Source organism: Myxocyprinus asiaticus, chromosome 20 (assembly GCF_019703515.2).
Source record: "Myxocyprinus asiaticus isolate MX2 ecotype Aquarium Trade chromosome 20, UBuf_Myxa_2, whole genome shotgun sequence".
In the NCBI taxonomy this organism is placed as follows: domain Eukaryota; kingdom Metazoa; phylum Chordata; class Actinopteri; order Cypriniformes; family Catostomidae; genus Myxocyprinus; species Myxocyprinus asiaticus.
Genome location: NC_059363.1, coordinates 33012839 through 33038263, shown reverse-complemented (window position 1 = coordinate 33038263; position 25425 = coordinate 33012839). Strand labels below are relative to the sequence as shown.

Genomic DNA, 25425 nt, shown 5'->3' with positions numbered 1-25425 from the left:
AAGTGTAATATAACGTTTCAGATCTCATGATTATTTTCTCTACAATATAACTGAAACTATTTAACACCTGTATTGTTTAAGGTGCACCAAGTAATTAATTTAGTTTGTATGGCAGTGTTTTAGGGCCAAATGTTTGATGAAATTTTTTTTTTTAACTAAAAAAGCTATTATAAGTGTAATATAACGTTTCAGATCTCATAATTACAGTGCTGTGCAAAAGGATTTGCCCCATCCTCATTTCTTCTGTTTTTGTGTATATCTCATAATACATTTTCAAAAATTCTAACAAAATCTAACATAAAACAAAGGCAATCTGAGTAAACACAAAATATAGTTTTTAAATGATAATGTTATTTATTGAAGAAAAAAAGTTATCCAATACCAACTGGAGCTGTGTGAAAGTATTTTAGTTACAAAATACCCAAATCTATGAAACTGCATTCCTAATGGGGTTCAGCTGGACTAGACACACCCAGGCCTGATTACAGTCAGCCCTGTTCAATCAAATCAAAACCTAAATAGAACTTTTTCAGCAACATGAAGTTCACCCAGTAGCACACTATGTCAAGGTCAAAAGAAATTTCAGAAAATATGAGGGAAAAGGTGATTGAAATACATCAGTTTGGGAAGGGTTACAAAGCTATTTCAAAGGCTCTGGGACTCCAAAGAACCACAGTGAAAGCCATTATCTCCAAATGGAGAAAACTTGGCACAGTAGTGAACATTCCCAGAAGTGGTCGACCTTCCAAAATTCCTCCAAGAGCACAGCGACGACTCATCCAGGAAGACACAAAAAAGCCAAGGACAACATCCAAGGAACTGTAGGCCTCTCTCGCATCAATAAAGGTTACTGTTCATGACTCCACTATCAGAAAGACACTGGCCAAAAATGCCATCCATGGAAGTGTTGTGAGGTGAAACCACTGCTAACTCCAAAGAACATTCAGGCTCCTCAAAATTTTTGGGAGAATGTTCTGTGGACTGATGAGTCAAAAGTGGAACTGTTTGGAAGACAGGGGTCTCATTACATCTGGAGTAAATCAAACATAGAATTCCACAAAAAGAACATCATACCTTCGGTCAAGCATGGTGGTGGTAGTGTGATGGTTTGGGGATGCTTTGCTGCTTCAGGGCCAGGGCAACTTGCAATAATTGAGGGAAACATGAATTCTGCTCTCTTCCAGAAAATCCTAAAGGAGAACATCTGGTCATCAGTCCATGAGTTGAAGCTCAAGCGCATCTGGATTATGCAGCAAGACAATGATCCAAAGTATAGGAGTAAGTCCACCACTGAATGGCTCAAAAGAAGCGAAATGAAAGTTTTGGAGTGGCCTAGTCAATGTCCTGACTTGAACCCGATGGAAATGCTGTGGCAGGACCTTAAACAGGCAGTTCATGCTCAAAAACCCCCCAGTGTGGCTGAACTAAAGCAGTTCTGTGAAGAAGAGTGGGCCAAAATTCCACCACAGCATTGTGAAAGACTGATCTCCAGTTATTGGAAGCATTGTTGCAGTTAAAGTTGGCACAACCAGCTATTAAGTTAGAGGGGGCAGTTCGTTTTTCACATGGGTGATATAGGTGTTGGATAACTTTTTTGCTTCAATAAAATATATATATATTTGAAAACTGTATTTTGTGTTTACTCAGGTTGCCTGTTTTATTTTATATCTCGTTTGAAGATCTAAAACAATTTAGTATGAAAAATACACAAAAATAGAAGAAATCAGGATACTTTTTCACAGCACTGTATATTCTGTACAAAATAACTGAAACTATTTAACATCTGTATTGTTTAAGGTGCACCAAGTAATTCAATTAGTCTGTATGGCAGTAGTTTAGGGACAAGTTTTGGTGGAAATTTGTTTTAAACTAAAAAGCTTTATAGTTCTCATGATTTCAAGGGTCAAGCATAGTATTGCCAAATATAATTTAATTAGTGCTGTCAATCGTTTAAAAATTGTAATGCTGATTAATTAAATCGCAGTTAACTGCATACATAAGTATTTGCTTAGAAATGCCCTCAAATAACAATTATTCAATATATAATGATTAAATAATTATAAAAAGTTATTTAAATATAACTTTAATATGCATTATAAATATATTTCTTTAGACAATTAAAATGCATGACATTATTGCTAGAGTTTCTCTTAACCTCTTAAACTCTGTTAGAAGGCGCTATATGGCAAGCCATTTTAACAATTAAAACACTGAAGTCCCTTGATGCATAAGTTATGTGGTATCATTTGAAAGCTTAGAATCTGAACTTTTCAGAGAACCCTTTTGCATTGTTACAAAATATAACAAAATAAGGTCTGAAATCATTTGTGTGGCAAAGTGGCCACACCTAGAGGTAACGTTGTAGAAATGTAAAAATGAATATTAAAGTCCTTCACATTAAAGTTCTTTTTTAAATGCATTTTTTTATATAATTTTTAGCACTGACTTAACGTGTTAAATGGACAGCCCTAAATATAATATTGCTTTTTTCAAATATTTAGAGATTAATTCTTGCTTTCTATTCAACTTCTTCCGACTTCAAGTGGCCTCTTAATTTTTTTTTTATATATACAGGTGCTGGTCATATAATTAGAATATCATCAAAAAGTTGATTTATTTCACTAATTCCATTCAAAAAGTGAAACTTGTATATTATATTCATTCATTACACACATACTAATATATTTCAAATGTTTATTTCTTTTAATTTTGATGATTATAACTGACAACTAAGGAAAATCCCAAATTCAGTATCTCAGAAAATTAGAATATTACTTAAGACCAATACAAAGAAAGGATTTTTAGAAATCTTGGCCAACTGAAAAGTATGAACATGAAAAGTATGAGCATGTACAGCACTCAATACTTAATTGGGGCTCCTTTTGCCTGAATTACTGCAGCACTGCGGCATGGCATGGAGTCGATCAGTCTGTGGCACTGCTCAGGTGTTATGAGAGCCCAGGTTGCTCTGATAGTGGCCTTCAGCTCTTCTGCATTGTTAGGTCTGGCATATCGCATCTTCCTCTTCACAATACCCCATAGATTTTCTATGGGGTTAAGGTCAGGCGAGTTTGCTGGCCAATTAAGAACAGGGATACCATGGTCCTTAAACCAGATACTGGTTGCTTTGGCACTGTGTGCAGGTGCCAAGTCCTGTTGGAAAATGAAATCTGCATCTCCATAAAGTTGGTCAGCAGCAGGAAGCATGAAGTGCTCTAAAACTTCCTGCTATACGGCTGCGTTGACCTTGGACCTCAGAAAACACAGTGGACCAACACCAGCAGATGACATGGCACCCCAAACCATCACTGACTGTGGAAACTTTACACTGGACCTCAAGCAACGTGGATTGTGTGCCTCTCCTCTCTTCCTCCAGACTCTGGGACCCTGATTTCCAAAGGAAATGCAAAATTTACTTTCATCAGAGAACATAACTTTGGACCACTCAGCAGCAGTCCAGTCCTTTTTGTCTTTAGCCCAGGTGAGACGCTTCAGACGCTGTCTGTTGTTCAAGAGTGGCTTGACACGAGGAATGCGACAGCTGAAACCCATGTCTTGCATACGTCTGTGCGTAGTGGTTCTTGAAGCACTGACTCCAGCTGCAGTCCACTCTTTGTGAATCTCCCCCACATTTTTGAATGGGTTTTGTTTCACAATCCTCTCCAGGGTGCGGTTATCCCTATTGCTTGTACACTTTTTTCTACCACATCTTTTCCTTCCCTTCGCCTCCCTATTAATGTGCTTGGACACAGAGCTCTGTGAACAGCCAGCCTCTTTTGCAATGACCTTTTGTGTCTTGCCCTCCTTGTGCAACGTGTCAATGGTCGTCTTTTGGACAACTGTCAAGTCAGCAGTCTTCCCCATGATTGTGTAGCGTACAGAACTAGACTGAGAGACCATTTAAAGGCCTTTACAGGTGTTTTGAGTTAATTAGCTGATTAGAGTGTGGCACCAGGTGTCTTCAATATTGAACCTTTTCACAATATTCTAATTTTCTGAGATACTGAATTTGGGATTTTCCTTAGTTGTCAGTTATAATCATCAAAATTAAAAGAAATAAACATTTGAAATATATCAGTCTGTGTGTAATGAATGAATATAATATACAAGTTTCACTTTTTGAATGGAATTAGTGAAATAAATCAACTTTTTGATGATATTCTAATTATATGACCAGCACCTGTATATATAAAAAAAAAAAAAAAAGAAAAAAAAAGAAAACTTGGGCCAGGAACTGGTGAATCATTTGGCAATTTGAACTGCTTAAAGTCATGAAGCAATGAAATAATGTGAGAGCATTCGTTCATTCATGAAAAAGTACTGTATAGTTGTGTATAACTTAATGGAAGCATGACTAGGGCACGTGACACATACTGAGCCTGAAGCTCCTGGAGTTGTGCACTCATGTATGAATTTAACTCCTGGGTTTCTTTTCTCTTTATCTGGACCAGCTCAGTGTTAAGAGCCTCTACCTGCTGTTCTAGATCCTGTGGACAAACACAAACATTTAGACTTAGACACAACAGTCTGGGAAACATCATAAAAAAGACAAGTGCAGACAGTTTATCAGCAATGAAGAATTTAGATGAACAGAATATACAGAACACACTTACCTTCATTGACTTATGTCTTTCTGATTCTTTGTCCAGTTCTGACTGCAAACTCTCCTCAATCGATCTGATTTTTTCATCCTTCTCCTGAATCCTGATAAAACACGAAGTTGAGATATTTTACTGAAGAAACAGTACCTGCCTCGACTATGGATTAATACTAACTCACGTTTTATGATAATGTCTCAATAGGCATTTTTCCACACAATTCAAGCACTAGTACCTGAACTAAAATCAGTTCGTTGTGGAACTACACCCATTCCGATTAAATTCCAAGCGTCATTTTATCACCAAGGACACTAAAGCAGGAACTTTATTTAAAAAGCTTTGACGTAAGCATGTGACACTGCTGTAGCCTGAACTTGATGCGACAATAGCCAAGCCGACTCACTTCAAAACAAAAACAATGGATGACTCCGTGCGATTTCAAGTTGATTTTTATCATCCTGTTTTGTTGTGGAAAACTTCACGTGGACAAGATGTGCTCAGATATTTAAGAGACGGAAAACAATAGGAGAACAAGAGCAGAGAACGTCAACTGAATTTTGTTTGTTGCTTTTTCAAATCTTTGCATGATCATATGTGTGCTTTCTATAAACAATACCACTTGAAACTACTGTGTGTGGAGTTTTATAACACTGATTTCAACTAGCAAATCAGTGCTGTGATTCAGCAAATAGATCCTATTATAATCAATAAAGCTGCTTACACTGGATGCCTATTGTACATAGGGGCCAAGGTTTGTTCCTGTCAGGCAGCATATATCCCACCCCCAACCTAATCCTAACCATATAGAGCCTGTAAGGCAGAGTAGCCTGCCAGGAACAACGGATAGCACCTTTCTCCCATCGCGATACTGGACTAGGGTTGCAACGGTATGAGAATTTCACAGTACGATAACCGTCTCAGAAAATATCACGTCTCAGAGAATTCCTCATGATCACGCAGTGTTTTCATGAGCTGAATGGGAGACTAAACACTGTTAAAGTGTGACGAGACTCACGCTGCGTGTGCAAGCCATTTGCGCATCACAAGCCGATCAACTATTTAGCTCTTTTCAGTGAATCGCACCTGCAAAATCCTAAAACTTTATTTCCAGGTTTAATTTATATTTTGAAAAGAATTTTGAACCCCATGATGTGGGTTTACGTTTTCTCTTTTAATCGTTTAATGTAATTTTAAGTGTGTGACCATGGTTTAAAGAGGGTGTACCTGTATGCAAAATCTCAAGAATTAATAATGGTGTTTTCCTTATTACATCACGTGTTGTTCTGAAAGCAAAAAGAAACAAATCTAGGAATCTAGGCTGTCATCCTCGCAACCTGACCGAAGCCAAGCGGGCACGTTTACTCGTGCGATTAACCGAAAGTGAAGTGCTGCCGGCTAGTGATGCGCAAATTGCTTGCGCGCTGCACGAGTCTATTGGGTATACTGCAGTCTCGTCACATTAACTTTTTGTTTAGCCTCCCATTCAGCTCATCAAAACACACTGCGTGATCATGAGGAAGGATTACATCAAGATGTAGATTGGAATGCAGGTGCGGAATTTCATAATGAATAAAACAGTCTACTCTTCTCTCGCCGTTGCTGCCGTGCCAGTGATTACCCCTCTGAGTGCCAATGCTGGCACACGTGCCATAGGTTGCCGACCCCTGGTTTACATGTTAGCATAACATGTTAAATGAACTACTAAATGAAAAATAACATCAGCTGTGTGAGCTTTACAGTAATGTCCTATGATTATTAACAGTTAACATGTAGATGCGTGACAGTGCAGCCAGACTGCTCCTGTCTGTACCTTTAACTCAGTGGTTCTCAACTGATTTTACATTGGAAATCAAGTGGCGACCCACCATAGTAAAAACGTAACCTGTATTTAATGTATCCTTGGTCGCTTTTCCTTTTATGTTGCATAGTTTTGTTCATGGTTTTCAAGTACAAGGACATGCATCAAGTGACATTATTTTTGTTGTTCAACAGGAAGTTTTCTCTCCCCCTTTTAAAAACTGAAGAGCATATTTACTTATATGAGCCCATTATTATCCCGTTTGTTCATAATTCAAACAGAACATACATATTACACAGGAGGAAAGGCTCCTCATTACCATGGTTAGGTCAGTGTAGCTAGTCTTAAATAACAGTAATAATGACAAATTATAGTATTTATGAAATAATAAATAAATGCTGAAGCATCTTGAAACTTTAACTACAACTGCCACTGTTGATATAAAATGAGGTCTAATAGATTCTACCTTTAGATTATTTCATATGAAACTACAACATTTTGTCAAAATATAAGTTACTTTTACTCATGTAAAATCGTGAAACAATTTTGTAAAGGTGATGATGTGTAATTAATTTTATTGTATTTATTTTTAGCGCATATGTTGCTCTTTTCCTCCTCAGTGCAGTTTGGCATGTCGGGGCTGCCTACTTTCTCCGTAACACTTTAAACTAGAAAAGTCTCACTATAATTGAAACCGGTCACATCAGTTTTGAGGTCTTCACTCCGCAATATCAAGGGAAGCCTGGATGTTGCACGCGCATGCGTGCCAGAGAGCAGAGTAGATCATGATCGTGAGCTGGTTCCGTTACACTAGTGCGAAAGTGCAGATGAGAAGCCTCTAGCTGATTGCAAGATAGTCATGAAATCTGACTCGGAAGTCCTAAATAGGCTATCACTTGGGCGGCCGCTGAAATATCTTCAATGGGAGTACCATGGCATTGTTCTTTCCCTGCTCTCCGCGACCCAGTCCGAATAGACCTGCGACCCACCAGAGAAACACTGCTTTAACTCACACACACACACTCACTTATGTCAGACCCCTTCGCCTCGCTTCTCTCTGACATTTTCTCCGCTGCATGTGTGTGTGTGTGACAAGTTGACGAGTCTGACAAGCAGACGAGGAGGAAAGGAGATGTGCACGCACAGGTGAGATTCTCCATCCGGTTGCATTTTTTTTTCTGAATACCGTAGATAAGCAAATGTACATGGTATGATATCAGTCAATTTTCATACCGTGGTATACCGTGAAACCGGTATACCGCTGCAACCCTACACTGGACCCTTCTGTTGCAACAGTAAACGGATGTCTTGTTCCATTTTGCGCTACACATGCTGGCACAACACCTGCCAACACGACAAATAAAAGGTTTACAATGCTTGCTTACTTCTGCTCCATAAATACCCAGCAGACCCTGCAAAGCTGCATTTGTCCATTTATTAATTTTGATTTGAAAAGCCTACAATAGCAATAACTCAACAATAGTTTTTTTTTAACAAAGGTTAGCAACCTGACTATTAAAAATGGCCGGTCTCGGCTGTCTGATGGCTGACGATGCATTTTCCTTGACCAACAAGAAGCGTTTGCTGTTCTGACTCCACCCAAATAGTTTCACTTTGCAAGGAAATTACCACTTCAGGAGCAGGTACTAAAAAAGTTCATGATTTGGTTCAGGTTTGAGTTCCACGTGGAACTAGTTCATGTGGTGGAAAAACAACCAGAACCTGAAATAGTTCCAGGAAGTAGGAAAAGTTCCTGCAATGGAAAAATGCCTAATGTGCCTTTTTAAACAAGCCTTTACGTTAAACATACTTCTGCTTTAGCTCTTCTACTGTTGTTCCTGTCATCATCTGAAAGAAGGTGGCGGGAAAGAGACATATGAAAGATGAGAATGAGCAATTTTATATGCAGTAAACCATTTAAAATCTATGCTCTACGTACACTGCCAGTCAAAATTTTGGCCACACCTACACATTTTTTATAGTTACCATTTCACACATTTTAGAAAAATAGTGAAGTCATCATAACTATGAAACAATATATAAGTAAAATGGAAATTAATAAACTACAATAATTAGTAGCAACCAATAAATGTTAATTAATAAAAAAAAAAAACATATTTTAGCTTGTAGCATTTAGATAGCTTTTAGATTTATGTTTTTCAAAGCCAACTTTTGTCTAGATTACAGCTCTGCAAACTCTCAACAGCTCTGTGTATGTAGCTTGTGCGTGTGGTAGTGGTGTTTGCTACCTGTTCTGCTGTCTGTTTCTGTACTGCCTCCAGTTGCTCTTTCAACCCTTCATTCTCTTTTCTAAACAACTGTTAAAAAAAATTATTTACATTAATACAGTAACAGTGTAAAAAACTCAGAAGTCAGAGTCAGGATTAAGTAGTTCATCTTGAATACATTTCTTTAATCGCTATGTTAAATTAATTAAACTCAATCAGATGAGCTACACAATACAAAAATATGTCATAATAGAATCTTAATAGCACTTCAGAACCCAGAGAACCCTGAACTTTAGTCTAATTTAACTAATAAAATAATAAAAGGGACATAAAATTGACATAGTCAGGAACAGTCCATGCTCAACATGGTGACCAATAAAATAAAAAAAACAGGCAGAAAAATAATCACATTATTTTGTGGCTTTGTATTTTTTTCAATACTTAAATCACCTTGAGCTTAAACAACTCTGTGAAAATAAAGTTTCATATATTTTTTCTTGTTCACCTTCAGTTCCTCTTCCTTGTTGGCCACCTGAATGAGGCTGGACTCCAGCAGGTTCTCCACTGTCTTAACCTTCTCATCACGCTGCTGAAGACTTAACAACCCAACACAACAATACACTGATTAATCATCTTCAAAAGCAATGCGTGTCATTTTTCCATAGATCTTCAGGGGTGAGGTCCATTTACACAATCGCCAGCCAGCCGAAGACGAAGCATGCATTAGCGTCTGCTAGCGGGAGGTTGTTATTCACTTGAGCGTTGGGACTCCCTGCTGAGTTAATGGTTCCAGCAACGGGAAAAAAGAATCCAACATGAAAGAAAAAAATCTAACACGGGCTCTTGTGCTCTCTTCTAATGACCAATGAGCTTCTTCTTTTACTGAAAAACTGACAAGACATCAAGCTGATCTGAAAGTAATAGTTCACACAAAAATTAAAATTCTCTCAACATTTTCTCACCCTCATGCCATCCCAGATGTGTATGACTGACTTTCTTCTTCTGAACTCAGATTAAGAAGAATTTCTCAGCTCTTTTGGTCCATACAATGCAAGTGAATGGGTGCCAAATTTTTTAAGCTCCAAAAATCACATAAATCAGCATAAAAGTAATCCATAAGACTCCAGAAGCAATATGATAGGTGTGGGTGAGGAACAGGTCACTTTTACATTCTTCTTCTTGTGTTTTTGGTGATTCACATTCTTCATGCATATCGCCCCCTACTGGGCAGGGAGAAGAATTTCAAGCAAAACAGGACTTAAATATTGATCTGTTTCTCACCCACACATATCATAAAACTTCTAAAGACATGGATTAAAACACTGGAGTAAAATGAATTACTTTTATGATGCCTTTATTTGGTTTGAGGGTCAAAATTTTGGCACCCATTCACTTGCATTGTATGGACCTACAGAGCTGAAATATTCTTCAAAAAATCATAATTTGTGTTCTGCTGAAGAAAGAAAGTCATTCACATTTGTGATTGCATGAGAGTGAGTAAATGATGAGAAGTTTTGAAACTATTCCTTGAACGCTTTCATCGCCGAGTACTGCACATCATCACAAACACTGATTGCAATCCACATTGATTCTGTCACAAAGTGTTTTTCTCCTACATTAAAATGACTTCCGAAATCAGAAAGTGGAGGCACATCATTCTTTTTTATTGAAGGTAATTTCTTTACTCACTGAAAGCTGAATATGGACATACACATTCTACAGCAAGCCTCGAGGGGATGAATACACAATCACGCACTTTCACAAGGTAAAGTTACTCTATGAAACGCTTCTTAAATCACTCCTTAACAATAGTTTATGCTCGCGCAGTACTCCTGTTTGTACTTCTGCGAGCTCCACATGACAGAATCGAAGAGAGAGAGCTGCGGTGAGTTAGTCTTTGCCACTCCTCCACCGTTCTAAATCAGCAAGTGTGTCATACCTCCAACTGAAGAGAGCAAGATCTCAGCAAAACAGTTAGCAAGTGTGACACCCTCGGCCAAAATCGAGTTGTTACGGGGGCCTGGGTAGCACAGCAAGTATTGATGCTGACTACCACACATGAGTTCGAATCCAGGGCGTGCTGAGTGACTCCAGCTAGGTCTCCTAAGCAACCAAATTGGCCCGGTTGCTACGGAGGGTAGTCACATGGGGTAACCTCCTCGTGGTCACTATATTGTGGTATTATACTCGGTGGGGTGCGTGGATGCCGTGGAGAATACCGTGAAGCCTCCACACACGCTATGTCTCCGCGGTAATGTGCTCAACAAGCCATGTGATAAGATGCACGGATTGACTGTCTCAGATGCGGAGGCAACTGAGATTCATCCTCCACCACCCGGATTGAGGCGAGTCACTACGCCACCATGAGGACTTGGAGCGCATTGGGAATTGGGCATACCAAATTCGAGTTGTTTTATGTCTCCTAGAGTGGGGCCAGGTTAAGGCATTTATAATTCTAACCAATATCAATTCACTCACCTCTGCTGAAGTTGATCCACAGATACGGCCTGGAAAAAGAAAAGACAGCCATGACAAGAATGAGTGTTTGTTCATATCTAATACAGACAGTTTAAAGACCATTCAGCTTCAATTCAAGTCTAACCTTCTCAGAAATCTGTGCCTGCATATTCTGGAGGTCTGCCTTTAATGCCAGATTCTCTTTGTGCATGGCCTATGGAGGACAGAGAGAGACGTGTGTCAATTACACAGCTGAAACCAAACAACTTATGTACAATGTAACTGGTGTGAACTGCAGTGACAGGGGTGACACTTGCCTGCATGTTGGTCTCTCTGCTGGCCCCGCTGCTCCTCTCTGCATTGAGAGAATCTTCTAGGCTCTTTCTCTGTTGCTCTTTCTCAGCCAGCCTAAACGGGGACACATGCATTGTGACATTTAAACTGATGTATAAGACGCAGCTTAAAGGGACATTTCACCCAAAAATGAAAACTCATGCCATCCCAGATGTGTATAACTTTCTTTCTTCTGCAAAAACAAATTAAGATTTTTAGAAGAATATTTCAGCTATGTTGGTCGTCACAATGCAAGTAAATGGTGACCAGAAGTACTCAGATCATCCAAAAAGCACTTTAAGGCAGCATAAAAGTAATCCATATGACTCCAGTGGTTAAATCCATATCTTCTGAAGCGATAAGTGTGGGTGAGAAACAGATCCAAATTAAGTCATTTTTTACTATCAATCTCCACCTTTGACCAGCCCCAACCAGTAGGTGGCTGAATGTGAAAGTGTAGATTTTCAGAAAAAAGGACTTAAACATTAATCTGTTTCTCACCCACACCTATCACTCTGCTTCTGAAGACATGGATTTAAACACTGGAGTCATAAGGATTACTTTTATACTGCCTTTATGTCCCTTTTGAAGTTCTGGTCACCATTCCCTTGCATTGTGTGGATCTGCAAAGCTAAGATATTCTACTAAAAATATTCATTTGTGTTTTGCAGAATAAAGAAAGTCATACACATCTGGGATGGCATGAGAGTGAGTAACTGATGAGAACATTTTCATTTTTGGGTGAACTATTCCTTTAACATATTACAATGTGTCCTAACTAGCTGCAATTACAACAAACAATTCACAAGATATTTAGTCAGTCGCTTGGCTAATAGTTTTGTTGTCATGCTACACTGCCCACAAAGAAAGTGCAGCACTTTCATTTTCAATGAGGGCAAAGAAATACTTTCCAGACGTGTAACCAGGCACAAAGTGATAAAAGCTATCCTTTTTTAACCCCAATCAGCCATGACTGCGTTAAGCATCAAGTAACAGGGCATTTTGTCTCTAGCTTGGTTTCTATTCCTGTTGTAACTGGCTGTGTAGCCCTGCTCATTGTGAAATCTCATTGGCCCTAATCCGACTCCACATAGCTGTACATTAAACATCAAATCCCTTCTGATTGGCTGTGATTGTGTCAAGTCATGCAGCAGTTTCGCTTTCAGTGTGGACAGACAAATTGCTCGTCACTGAAAACCTGCCGCATCACGCCTAGTAAGGACACGGTGTAAGAAAATACAAACGGCTTCTTTCCAGAATTCATCACTTACAGTTTTTGGAGCTCATCGAAATGTGATACTGTCGTAGCCTGATAGGGAGTACAAAAAAAAAAAAATTATTACTCAAGCTTGACTGTCAAGCAACAAGCAGAGACACATACATCCTCATCCAGCAGCCTGCACATATACCTGAGTGCTGAGCTGAGCCTGAAGATTCTCAATCTGAACTTTCAGCGTTTTGTTCTCGCTAAGAAGATCCTGCAAATGACAACATTGTGCGCTTATCAGCAGTGATATAACATAGATAAATTTCTGCAAAGCTAGTCACTCAAGTTGTGGATCTCAAATAGCGGTATGCAACAATTTGAAGATTACTTTGCACAGCCTACATTCTACTGCAATGCGGGATTGATCAGTGATCAGAGTCCACGCACCATAATTTCATTCCATGCACTAAAAAGCCAGCAACAAATCTAGTTTGGTAATAGTCAAAAAGGCAATATATTATTCTGTGTCTCAGCATCCAGATGTTCAATTTTCTGAAGGCAGGCTTAAAGAGATTCCTGGATTCAGAAACACATGATGCAGCGTGAGCATCTTTTCTATAATGTAGCCATTCTGGCAGAAGAATTCCAAAGACTTCTAGACAGCCAGGAGAAGTTTTTAAGATCACATTTCAAAATATGTACTTTTTGTATTAATGTGCTTGAATTGGGCTGAAGGACTTCTATATTAACATGTGAAGTTACAGCATAATCTATTCTAAATGTTATCATTGTGCTGTATGTATGTTCTGTAAGATGCTTGTTTTTTTTTTTTTCCTGCAAAAGGGCCAGTCAAGGAACTGGTGAGAGTTTTGCAGCACCATCTTAAAGGTGCAATATGTAACAATTTTCATGTAATATTCGCCTTTTTTTTGTTTTTTGTGAACGGCTTGTAATGCAACTTAAAAAATTAGCCCTTCCCGGACTTCCTAGGTTGCCTATTAAAGCCTGTAGACTGATTTTCATGTGAAGGGAGCGGGTCGCTTTTGCCAGGAATATCCAAAGGATGTGAATTTTATGCGCGCTCCCGAGAGCCTTGCCTCAGAGAGTAATAGCTTCTCTTCCGCTATTCAACAGTGAGAACAAACTGCAACACTAAGTAACGTTATCTTAGAGATGGAATCCAGCAAACGTCCAGCTCCCAGCACAACACCGACTCCTACACAAACTCAGAGTAAGCCAAAACAAAAAAACATTTATCTACTGAATCCAGGAACGTGATCGTGGCCGAGCGAAAACTAGAGTGAACATCGGCAGAGCATTTGATTCCTGGAGGGATCTTCGTTCAGTTTTGGGGATCAAAACCGACCCTGAATTGGCGTTCTTCTTATTGGACAGTTAAGTTTACATAACTGCAAAGCATGTGAAATATAGTGCCATAAGGATTGATCTGTGCCATTTTAGCTAACTTGATCTTGCCTGCTAACGCTGACAAATTGCAAGCTACCTTGATTTGTAAATTTCAACGATCTTCTCTTTATACTAAAAGTCAGGTATACAGGATAAATTTAAGCAAATACGCTGGTTACTTGATCGTAGTACAACATATGACATACAAAACATACAATAGTGCAACATAACTGCAGTGCAACAGTAAACTGTCTGGTATGGTTCGGTAGTATGTAGCTGTATGTGTGTATCAGTATACTATGTTAGCTGATAAGTAGTTTTAGTCTAGTCTCAAAGTTTGTAGTAAAACAATCATAACTGTATAATTTTAATTATGCTACCTCATCTGTCAGCATGATCCCGGTGAATCACGTTCAGTCTCTTTGTACGTTACGTCATTTGTTTTGGATGCTCGCTCGCTCGCGTCTCTATGGAGTGTGTGTGCGAGCATGAGCAACAGGTAGCTGGCTGCAGTTCACTTAACGGCCACAGGTGTCATTAATAACAAGGGTTTCTGAATCTTACATACTGCACCTTTAACTTGGCATTGATAAAAATCATATTATGGCATTTAAGCTTGTGCTGTAGGAGATGTCAATTGCTCAATGCTGAAACAATTAGAAGCAACATTAATGTGACTAGGTGGTCCTAAGATGTTCTGATTTGATCATAGGTGGTACTTGGCCTGATAAGGTTAAGAACCATGGTTCTAGTTTAACGAGTTCAGATGAGGCTACCACCCCTGGAGTCGCAAGTTCGAATCCAGGGCATGCTGAGTGACTCCAGCCAGGTCTCCTAAGCAACCAAATTAGCCCGGTTGCTAGGGAGGGTAGAGTCACATGGGGTAGCCTCCTCGTGGTCACTATAATGTGTGGTTCTCGCTCTCGGTGGGGCGCGTGGTGAGTTGTGCGTGCCATGTTTTTAAAGATCAAGACAATCGCATATGGCACCTTGGACAAAGACAGTGCTTGCAAAATTTCAAGTCGATCGGACCAACGGTTCCATAGTTAGAGCCACATTTATCTTTTTAGTTATAGCGCCACCAAGAGGCAAAGGTGTGCAACATTTTTTGTGTGTCCTCAGAATGAGCCCATGCATGTGTGTACCAAATTTGGTGATAATCTCAAATCGTTAAAAAGTAATAACCATTTTAGTAAAATGGACACGCCCACTTCAAACGTTTTGTTGTACCGTTTAACGATAAATCAGAATTTCAAAATTCCTTTAATTACTTTTCATATTGGGACTCTGCTGAATCATTCTGCACTGGTTTGTTTCCGATCGGGCAAACGGCCTTGGACGAGTTCGTTTTGAATTTATTTTTTTTAAAATCCAAAATAGCGGGAAAACGAAGGGGTCACATGGGGTAACTTCCTCGTGGTTGCTATAATGTGGTTCTCCCTCTCGGTGGGACGTGGGGCGAGTTTTGCGTGGATGCCGTGGAGAATAGCGTGAAGCCTCCACACACGCTATGTCACCGCGGTAAATGCTCAACAAGCCACGTGATAAGATGCGCATGTTGACGGTCTCAGACATGAGGCAACTGGGATTCATCCTCCACCACCCGGATTGAGGCAAGTCACTATGCCACCACAAGGATTTAGAGCGCATTAGGAATTGACCATTCCAAATTGGGGAGAAAAGTTCAGATGAGGTACCTTGACTTGCTCCTGTAGTTGGTCATCAGGTTTCATGGTGTGCTGTGACGCCTCTATCAGCTGAAGGACCTTCTGCTCCAGCTGCATGGCCTTCTGCTGCTCCTGCTCTTTACAGATGAGCGTGTCCGTCAGGCTGCTGTGCAGGTTCTGGATCTCCTTGTTTTTAGTGGTTATCTCAGTCTCCACCGCCATCAGCTGACTCTGCAGCTCTGAGAGCACACAGGAGGAACGGGTCGAGTGTGTGTGCAGAATATTTTACGTCTGTAAGTCGGTGTGTGAGAGTGTGTGTTCCTACCTTGTTTAGCACCCTGAAGCTTTTCTCTTTCTGCATTCACGCTGTGCAAAAAGTTCTGCAACTCTTCCCAACGATGTTTGGCATCCTTCAGCAAGAGATACAAAATAACGAACTGAACTACATTTTTCAGTAGCATGACCATAGGTCAGCTATCCAGTAAAGGTTCAACCTCGTGTCATTCCAAATGTACACGGTTATTTATGCATGAAACACAAAGGAGAGAAAAACACTTCAAACTACTTTTGAAGTCTTATGATGACATTTGGAGTACATTTAAGATGCTTTTACTCTCTTTTTTTACCTTTTTTGGAGCTTGACAGGACCTAGTCCCTATGAATTATTGTTTGTTTGTTTGACATGCGATATAAGGGTAAAAAATGTAAATAACGACCAAATTTTCACTGTTTGGATAAACTAGTCCTTAACAATAAGAATGAGAGCTGATGTGATGAAGTATATTAAGCGGGTTTGATTGGCACCTCCAGCTGGGAAACATTCTGCTTATAGTTGACTTCAAGACTCTTCCGCTGCAACTCTTCCTGCTGCAGCTTGTTTTTGGTGTCTGCCAGCTCTTTCATCAGACCATTGCATTCAGAACGCAGTTTATTCAGCTCAGATGACTGCCTGAACGAACACACACACACACACACACACACACGTAAACTATCTAAACTTGCAAAAGCATTATGAAACCTTTCCCAGCGGTTTCATCAATCCTGACACTTCAGTGTCCTGAAAACTCCAATTGTAAAAATATGAGCCCTAGGGATATTATATTCCGACATTTCACCCTTTAAAGACATTTTAGAGCAAACAGATATACATACACTGTACAGTATATGTATATAAAATAGTTACAACTCTGAAAAATATAGAGATATAAAAAAAACTTTAACAGCAATGATGAGTATGAGGGAGTTAGTGGGACTCACTTGGTCTCCATCTGGTTGGTGGTGGAGCATCTCTCCACAGCATCTCTCAGGATGCCATTCTCCTGCTGTAGTCGAGCGATCTGACCCTCCAGCTGTTCTCTTAACTGCTGGAACTGCAGAGAAGTCCACTTTTCTTTAGATGTTATCATGCATAAACGACACCTTCTTATGTCTTTCATTACATGCATGGTAAGATCTTGTCCATTAATGTGTAATTTGTTCTTTGCGGGACAGCCTCATCAGTTACTCATATTGATTACCTTAATCTGCATCTCCTGATAGCTCTGAGCTTTAGCCTGCATGATGTCTTTCTCTCTGGCGACACGCTGTTCATGCAGCAGAGACTCCACACGGCCTGTCTTCTGCTTTTCAGCCTGCAGTTCCTGAAGTTCACATTTAATGAATTACTGCCATGCTCATCGCACACAAAAGCTAACACTGTGATATTTATTAGAGCTAGACTGATATATTGGCCGTAAATTTGGCCATTTTGAGATTACTGTCATCAGCAGTTAACTTTCTGCTTCCACTTAAATTCCAAAATCTACCGATAACGTCACAATTTCAATTAAATAAAATGTTGAAATTTAAATAGGTTAAATATTGTGTAGGGAAAAGTACCATAAACATTTCAATGATTCTGGTTCCCATTCTGATTCCATTAACGATTCTTTTAGTACGTTTGAGGAATAAATATTTGGAAATAAGAAATTCAATTCATAGCTTTCCTGCCCTCAGCAAACTGTTACCAACTGATGAGATGATTTCATATTTTAATAGAACAGAGTCTTGAAAAAAACTTTTTTAAATATAACATATTTAGGGTCTTTAATAACCCAGCATGTACAGTATATCTATCATAAATAGGTCACCAAAATGTCCAGATTTTCAAAACATTAAAAAAATGTGAAAATATACTCTGATATATTTTGATTTTTGGTTTTATTTTGCATTTATCAGAGATGATGCAACAAATCTAGAAAAGGATTCATTGCTTTCACAATGAAATTACATGAGATACAACTGGCTGTCAACCACATATTGAGCTTCACATAACACAAGCTACACATTTTATTTTCTCAAGCAAGTTTTAGGTCTAAATCGACACAACATATGACAATAGCCAAATAATACTTTTCATGTGTTACACTTGCTATAGTTTACTTCCATGTTGCATCTCTGTTCAATAGCAATGTCAAATGTAAATCAAGTCAAATCACTGAAACATCAGCGCCACCTTGAGTAAGAAATAGCATGTATAACATGTCTGAATTGTAGTTCAGGAAACACTGTCAGAACAATTTAGGACAGTGTTCCATCCGTATCGGCAGGTGAATACACATTCAAGAACTGTAAACGGAACTCAAAGTCAAGAACAAAAAATAATTCGGTTCTGACATTTTTTAAAAATTGGAACTGGGGTGCATTTCCTGTACGATGATGTAACTCACTGCTCAACAATCATAGCACAATGCATCTTTGGAGAAATTAACTAGCTAGTTTCCCGAAACCCTAGTAACCATGTCGCACATGCATTTTTCGAACCACATTGGTTCAACAACATAGAGCTGTCGTTAATGACGCTATGCAAGGGGTGGAGTAATGACTTCCGCGAATATTAAATTATAATAGCTGATTTACACGTACACCAGAAAGCCGTTTAATGCAAGAAAGCTGAAGACAGGAAAGCTGCGTGCACTGTGTAATGCAACAGATACATATGCTGCAATAGTGGGGTTTCCTTTTACACCAGACTTCAGTGTTCCCCTGTTGCACTTGAGCACAAACGCACTCTTCAAAACATATAAACGGCACTTATACGTAAACAAAAACACATAAAATCTGTGGCGTTTCAGAACACCAGAACAACACTATGTTGGTAATGATGGAACTTGCGACCATAGTTGGCTAATGGCGCTTTTGGGAAACGCACCACTGAATAAGAACCGACAATTTATATTTAGGGTCCTTTTTTTCCCCCCCTTTTTGTTCAATTGATGCACAATTTGACAATAGCCAAATCATACTTTTCATGTGTTATACTTGCTATAGTTTACTTCCACATTGCTTCTTCGTCAAATTGCAATGTCAAATGTACATCAAGTCAATCACTGAAATATCAGCACCACAGTGAGTAAGAAACAGCATGTATAATATGTATGTGTACACATATGGAATACTGATAATTCATCATATATATTTTATACAGAATGACTTTCAGTTCAGTTATTTTTTCATCGACTAAAAACAAGTGACTGATAAGAGTCATTCATTTGGGGATCAGACTACACTGGACGCACTGTGTTTTGTGCTATAGATTCAAAAGAACCAGCTTATTAGAGTCATTAGTTTGGAAGTTGAGAGTTGCACTGGCCGCACTGTATGTTTTGTGCTGCTGATTCAAGAGCAGTGGAAAAACAACTGAATAAGAACCAATTCTTGGTGCCCAAACCTAATACTGTGTTAGTAAGCATTTACAGTGGTGTGAAAAAGTGTTTGCCCCCTTCCTGATTTCTTATTTTTTTGCATGTTTGTCACACTCAAATGTTTCAGATCATCAAACAAGTTTAAATATTAGTCAAAAATAACACAAGTAAACACAAAATGCAGTTTTTAAATGAAGGTTGTTATTATTAAGGGAAAACAAAATCCAAACCTACATGGCCCTGTGTGAAAAAGTGATTGCCCCCTGAACCTAATAACTGGTTGGGCCACCCTTAGCAGCAACAACTGCAATAAAGCGTTTGCGATAACTTGCAATGAGTCTTTTACTGCGCTGTGGAGGAGTTTTGGCCCACTCATCTTTGCAGAATTGTTGTAATTCGCCACATTGGAGGGTTTTCAAGCATGAACTGCCTTTTTAAGGTCATGCCACAGCATCTCAATAGGATTCAGGTCAGGACTTTGACTAGGCCACTCCAAAGTCTTCATTTTGTTTTTCTTCAGCCATTCAGAGGTGGACTTGCTGGTGTGTTTTGGATCATTGTCCTGCTGCAGAACCCAAGTTTGCTTCAGCTTGAGGTCACGAACAGATGGCCGGACATTCTCCTTCAGGATTTTTTGGTAGACAGCAGAATTCATGGTTCCATTTATCACAGCAAGTCTTCCAGGTCCTGAAGCAGCAAAACAGCCCCAGACCATCACACTACCACCACCATATTTTACTGTTGGTATGATGTTCTTTTTCTGAAATGCGGTGTTACTTTTACGGCAGATGTAATGGGACACACACCTTCCAAAAAGTTCAGCTTTTGTCTCGTCAGTCCACAGAGTATTTTCCCAAAAGTGTTTTCTGGCAAAAATGAGACGAGCCTTAATGTTCTTTTTGCTCAGCAGTGGTTTTCGTCTTGGAACTCTGCCATGCAGGCCATTTTTGCCCAGTCTCTTTCTTATGGTGGAGTCATGAACACTGACCTTAACTGAGGCAAGTGAGGCCTGCAGTTCTTTGGATGTTGTTGTGGGGTCTTTTGTGACCTCTTGGATGAGTCGTCGCTGTGCTCTTGGGGTAATTTTGGTCGGCCGGCCACTCCTGGGAAGGTTCACCACTGTTCCGTGTTTTCGCCATTTCTGGATAACGGCTCTCACTGTGGTTCTCTGGAGTACCAAAGCTTTAGAAATGGCTTTATAACCTTTTCCAGACTGATAGATCTCAATTACTTTCTTTCTCATTTGTTCCTGAATTTCTTTGGATCTCGGCATGATGTCTAGCTTTTGAAGATCTTTTGGTCCACTTCACTTTGTCAGGCAGGTCCTATTTAAGTGATTTCTTGATTGAGAACAGGTGTGGCGGTAATCAGGCCTGGGTGTGGCTACAGAAATTGAACTCAGGTGTGATAAACCACAGTTAAGTTATGTTTTAACAGGTGGGGCAAACACTTTTCACACAGGGCCATGTAGGTTTGGATTTTGTTTTCCCTTAATAATAACAACCTTCATTTAAAAACTGCATTTTGTGTTTACTTGTGTTATCTTTGACTAATATTTAAACTTGTTTGATGATCTGAAACATTTAAGTGTGACAAACATGCAAAAAAATAAGAAATCAGGAAGGGGGCAAACACTTTTTCACACCACTGTATTTTAATAGACCTATTTTTATTTTTTGTTATTAAATTCTTCTAACTTACAGCTTTTATAGTACTATTAATAATATTACAAATTAAAGCTGCACTACGTAACTTTGTGTTCTCTAGCGACATCTATGGTTGAAATGTAAAATTGCAAGCAATTTGCGGAAGAACACTTTACGTCAGTCGTGTTTCGACTCTGCTCTTCTGGCAGATTAATTGATTTGAGGTTACATGTACATCGCCTGTGTGTGATCATGATGTGGAGATATTCAGAGCAGGAATCATAATGTGCTATTTTCATGTTGATCTTATTATGTTAAATGATTAAACACTTAAAAATGAAATATTACTTGCTCTGGTGAAGATAAACAACACTCATTTACATATATTGAATAAATTAATTTTACATGTATAGAGCTTTTCTGACACCAACCTCGAAGCGCTTTTACATTGAGAACAGGGGACTTTCCTCTACCACCACCAGTTACCAGTATATTTTAATAGGATTATTCAAGTATTTTATCTAGTATACAGTTTTGTATTGTACTACACATCAATTTAAGTGTTGAAACACGTGATATGGCTGATACGTGTTCAATGGAAGACTTTATTACTTTTATTATTTCCAGTATGTTGGGGATTGAGTTGAACGCACTAACACCGGCAAAATTCAAACGCATTCCATTTGTACATAAGATTCATCAATCTATCCACAAAATTTATGGAACAACATACATCTGCACAGTGAAGTGACGTGCTAGTCAAAATATGCATAATTTGCATTTTGTAACTTGCGTTGTGAACACGCGGTTTTCATAAGAAACACGCTACACACAATGTAATATCATTTCACTGAAAATTAACAAGTCCCTAAAGCACGGAGAATTCAGAATACAGGCCAACTTCTAAAAAGTAGATACTTCAGTCTATACATTATTTCAGAGCTCAAGTTTTTCACAACAAGGTCAGTGTACATTTATACTGTATGTTTGATACATGTTTACTTTAGAAAATGTTTATAATTTCTTTTTTCTAAATGTTTGAATATTTAAAGTTTGATCTGTTACAGTTTGACACTTTTTTGTTCACTTTGCACATCAAGTAAATATATAATTTTCATTGACTAAAATTTTATGTAATTTTTGTCAGAGTAAAACTGACTAAAATGAATGAATATGACGTAAAATTGACTACTTTTAAAGGAGATTTTTGTCAAAAGACTAAAACTATGACTACAACACACACACACACACAAGTAAACTAACTAAACTTGACTACAACGAAAAAAATTAACACTGGTACAGCCTCAGTTGATAAAGCAAGTGAAACTGTAATAACACTGTAAACTAAAAACATAAAATGAGCAATAATGATGGGGATAATATACTTTATTAAAAACTTAAATAATATGCTTAAATATGCAATATAACAATTACAAGAAGTCAATTTCAGAAGAAGTACATTAAGTAAACGTGCAGAGTAAATTCACAGCACAACGTGGATACATCGTGATCGGTAAACACACGGGTAATGTTCGATTCATTACAGCATGACAACCCTACCAGACAAAATACTGTATCAAAGCATTATAGCAGGTAAACAACTTTGCCAAATGGATAACAGATAAACATCCATCCAGACTGCAGCGATGCTGTCCTGAACTGTGTGATTGTGACTGACCGAACAGCATCCTCAGCCGGAACATGAGACAGCCGGTACTTCTTTCCTGTGTTTACGGACATGTCGTAATGACACAAAGAGGAACGACATAAACCAGCGATTTCACACCAAATCCGACCCGACAGCTCAAAATACAAATTTTCACAGGTTTAATGTAGTGAATCGGGGTAAGGTAAGGACATTGTTTTGAACACTAATTGTTTACCTACTTAATCAATAATGACAATTTGTTAATTTTAACCAAAAAAATCTTACATAGTGCAGCTTTAAATAATTCTGAATAATCTCTCTATATTGGTCAAATGCTTTCTAGATATCATATCGATCATTAAATAAAAACTTTGGTGACAACTTATATTCCGAGTCCTTTTTTTCTCATTTAGGTTACAACTGTACAGCAGAGCATACAGACATCTGAAATGGAGGCCTGGTATACACATTAGGAAGCATAAAAGACATAATTCGCTAACCTGGCTTAGCTGTTTAACTTTGCCCTTGGCAATGGACGCCTCCTCTTGTAGCGTGCTCAGTAGACGATCTTTCTCTGCTAGCTGCTGAGCTGAGGGCTCAAACTTAGCCGCAGACTGTGAAAGCAAAATCTGAAAAATCTGAAACTTGATGACTCAAACTTTCACTATAGAACAAATGCATATTAATTGCTGAAAACATGAAAGAGAAAAACGTAAGTGAGCCTCATCTTCTAACCTTATACCAGGTGTCCAGTGCATTGGGACTCTTGTCTCGGAGCACTGAGACCAGACTGACCACATCAGAGTCTGACAGCACCAGACCACTCAAACTGGCCAACAGCTCCTTTAGCTTTACCTCCGAGTTCTCTGCAAAACATAAAAAAATAAATAAATTAAAAAAAAATACATAAACCATTGCAATCATTCCAAACTCATAAACTCTCATTTATCACTGCCCTCAGATCAATCAATGACCTGCAATTTACTAATGTCACTGCACAATCTTGTTATAGAAAAATATGAGAGAGATAACTAAGAACAGGGAGACAGGTGTTTAAATGTATTAGATATATGAAATGTAATAGAGGAAACAGTAAGCTGTGTGTGTATCACTGTTGATCTCGTTATATAAAAAAAAAAAGCCAAACACCTTTGCTGGTTTCACTCTTCTGTTTCTTGCTGTGTTTGGTGGGAGCAGGAGCAGGGGAAGGGGCCTCATTGTTTTGGTTGTTCTGGTAGTTGGTTGGAGCGGCATCAGTCTGAGTGACCGGGGTTGAGGACTGAACATGCACCCCATCCACTGAAACAAACATGACCATAAAATGTACTAATTCAAAGAGTTAGTTTGACAGTCCCTGGACACTGTATGCTTGTTGTTTGGGAAAAAGAAGAATGAACATTCTTCATTTTTTCCTTTTGCACTCCACAGAGGAAAGTTGTATGATATTCAGACATGAATGTGAATACATTGCATTTTTGGGTGAACTATTCTTTTAAGAAGCTTACCTGTGACAGCAGGTTCCACCTTCTGCTTTTTCTTCCTCCGCCCGCTGCTGCTAGAGATGGTTGGTTGTGCTGCCGTGGTAACAGGGGCGGCTCCATCCTGTGCTTTCACCTCAATGATCACAGGTTCCTCCTTCACCACAGGAGGAGACAGATCAGGCTGGATCTCAGGTGGGCGCTCTTCTGTGTTACATGAGAGCCAAAAACAAAACAAAAAAAACAAACAAAAATAATAATAATAATAATTTCATCAAACAAGATCAGAAAATGACTTAAGAGGATTATAGACTTGTTGATTGTGATACTTGGCTCTATCCGAGATAATTAAATTTTTAGCAATAAAATCTGGCCCCGTATTCACTTTTAAGGCTAAAAGTAGCTCCTAACGTGGAAATTTAGGAGCAAATCTTAAAAATTAGGGGCGTCACTCCTAATTTTAGGATTCGTAATATTTTCATCCAAGAGTAATTCATGAAGCATTTTAATGCTAAAAGTAGATCCTAAACCCATGACAGCTTGGAAGTCCTCCTGAGGACTTCTAAATCCCTAAGAGTGACTCACAAATGATCCCAAGCATGCCTTCTGTTGTCAATCCACATTAAAAACAATGCATTAGAATATTATTATGACATAAACCTTTTAAAAAGGTATCGCCTGGATCGCAATTGAGTGGATGTATTTTAATAATATAACATAATATTATAAACATTATAATATTGACAGTGACCTTTAAAAATGGTATCGTCTAAATCGCGGGGTTTTCATTAATGCAAAGTTAATTAGAGATGCAGTTAACTCTCCAACGATCCGAAACAAACCAATTACACCAGAGATAAATTTTGACAACTCTGCGCTCTCTGGCCACAAGCAAAGCGAAACTGTGTAGTGTGGATGAATTGGGAATTTCTGTCATCCATCTGCAAAATCATCTATCAAACTACAGTATATATGCCTCTCCCACCCGCACATTGTCAGACAATTCATAGTGTATGTTTTCTTGTGGATGTGCGCTAACTTCAGAGAAAAAAAATGCGGATTTCTATCTATCCATCTATCAATCCATCTAATTTTGTATCTTAAAGTTTTGAATACAATTGTTTTTTTGTTTTTTTTAAAGATGACGAGAGAGCCTTTAACCCTACACTTATCTATTTTATATTATATTTGTTACATATATTCCGCTGTCTATCTTATATTATATTTGTTATATACAGTTGTGCTCAAAAGTTTGCATACCCTTGGAGAATTGGT

At 38.7% G+C, this 25425-nt stretch overlaps 1 protein-coding gene across 4 annotated transcripts in view; it reads right to left on the bottom strand.

Moving 5' to 3' along the window:
• LOC127411300 (kinectin-like) overlaps positions 1–25425 on the bottom strand; it is a 64686-nt gene that overhangs the window by 14676 nt on the left and 24585 nt on the right. For 3 of the 4 annotated variants that reach the window (XM_051646774.1, XM_051646776.1, XM_051646777.1), the window contains exons 3-21: positions 24178–24357; positions 23822–23971; positions 23408–23538; positions 23173–23286; positions 17213–17335; positions 16953–17065; positions 16500–16644; positions 16021–16105; positions 15726–15934; positions 12824–12892; positions 12686–12723; positions 11399–11489; positions 11227–11295; positions 11103–11131; positions 9130–9220; positions 8646–8714; positions 8207–8244; positions 4614–4704; positions 4375–4487 (exon numbers count right to left, since the gene is read on the bottom strand). In XM_051646774.1, coding sequence (XP_051502734.1) covers positions 4375–4487; positions 4614–4704; positions 8207–8244; positions 8646–8714; positions 9130–9220; positions 11103–11131; positions 11227–11295; positions 11399–11489; positions 12686–12723; positions 12824–12892; positions 15726–15934; positions 16021–16105; positions 16500–16644; positions 16953–17065; positions 17213–17335; positions 23173–23286; positions 23408–23538; positions 23822–23971; positions 24178–24357 — 1948 coding nt within the window. The remainder of the gene's footprint in view (positions 1–4374; positions 4488–4613; positions 4705–8206; positions 8245–8645; positions 8715–9129; positions 9221–11102; positions 11132–11226; positions 11296–11398; positions 11490–12685; positions 12724–12823; positions 12893–15725; positions 15935–16020; positions 16106–16499; positions 16645–16952; positions 17066–17212; positions 17336–23172; positions 23287–23407; positions 23539–23821; positions 23972–24177; positions 24358–25425) is intronic. The other variant, XM_051646775.1, reaches the window with a different exon arrangement.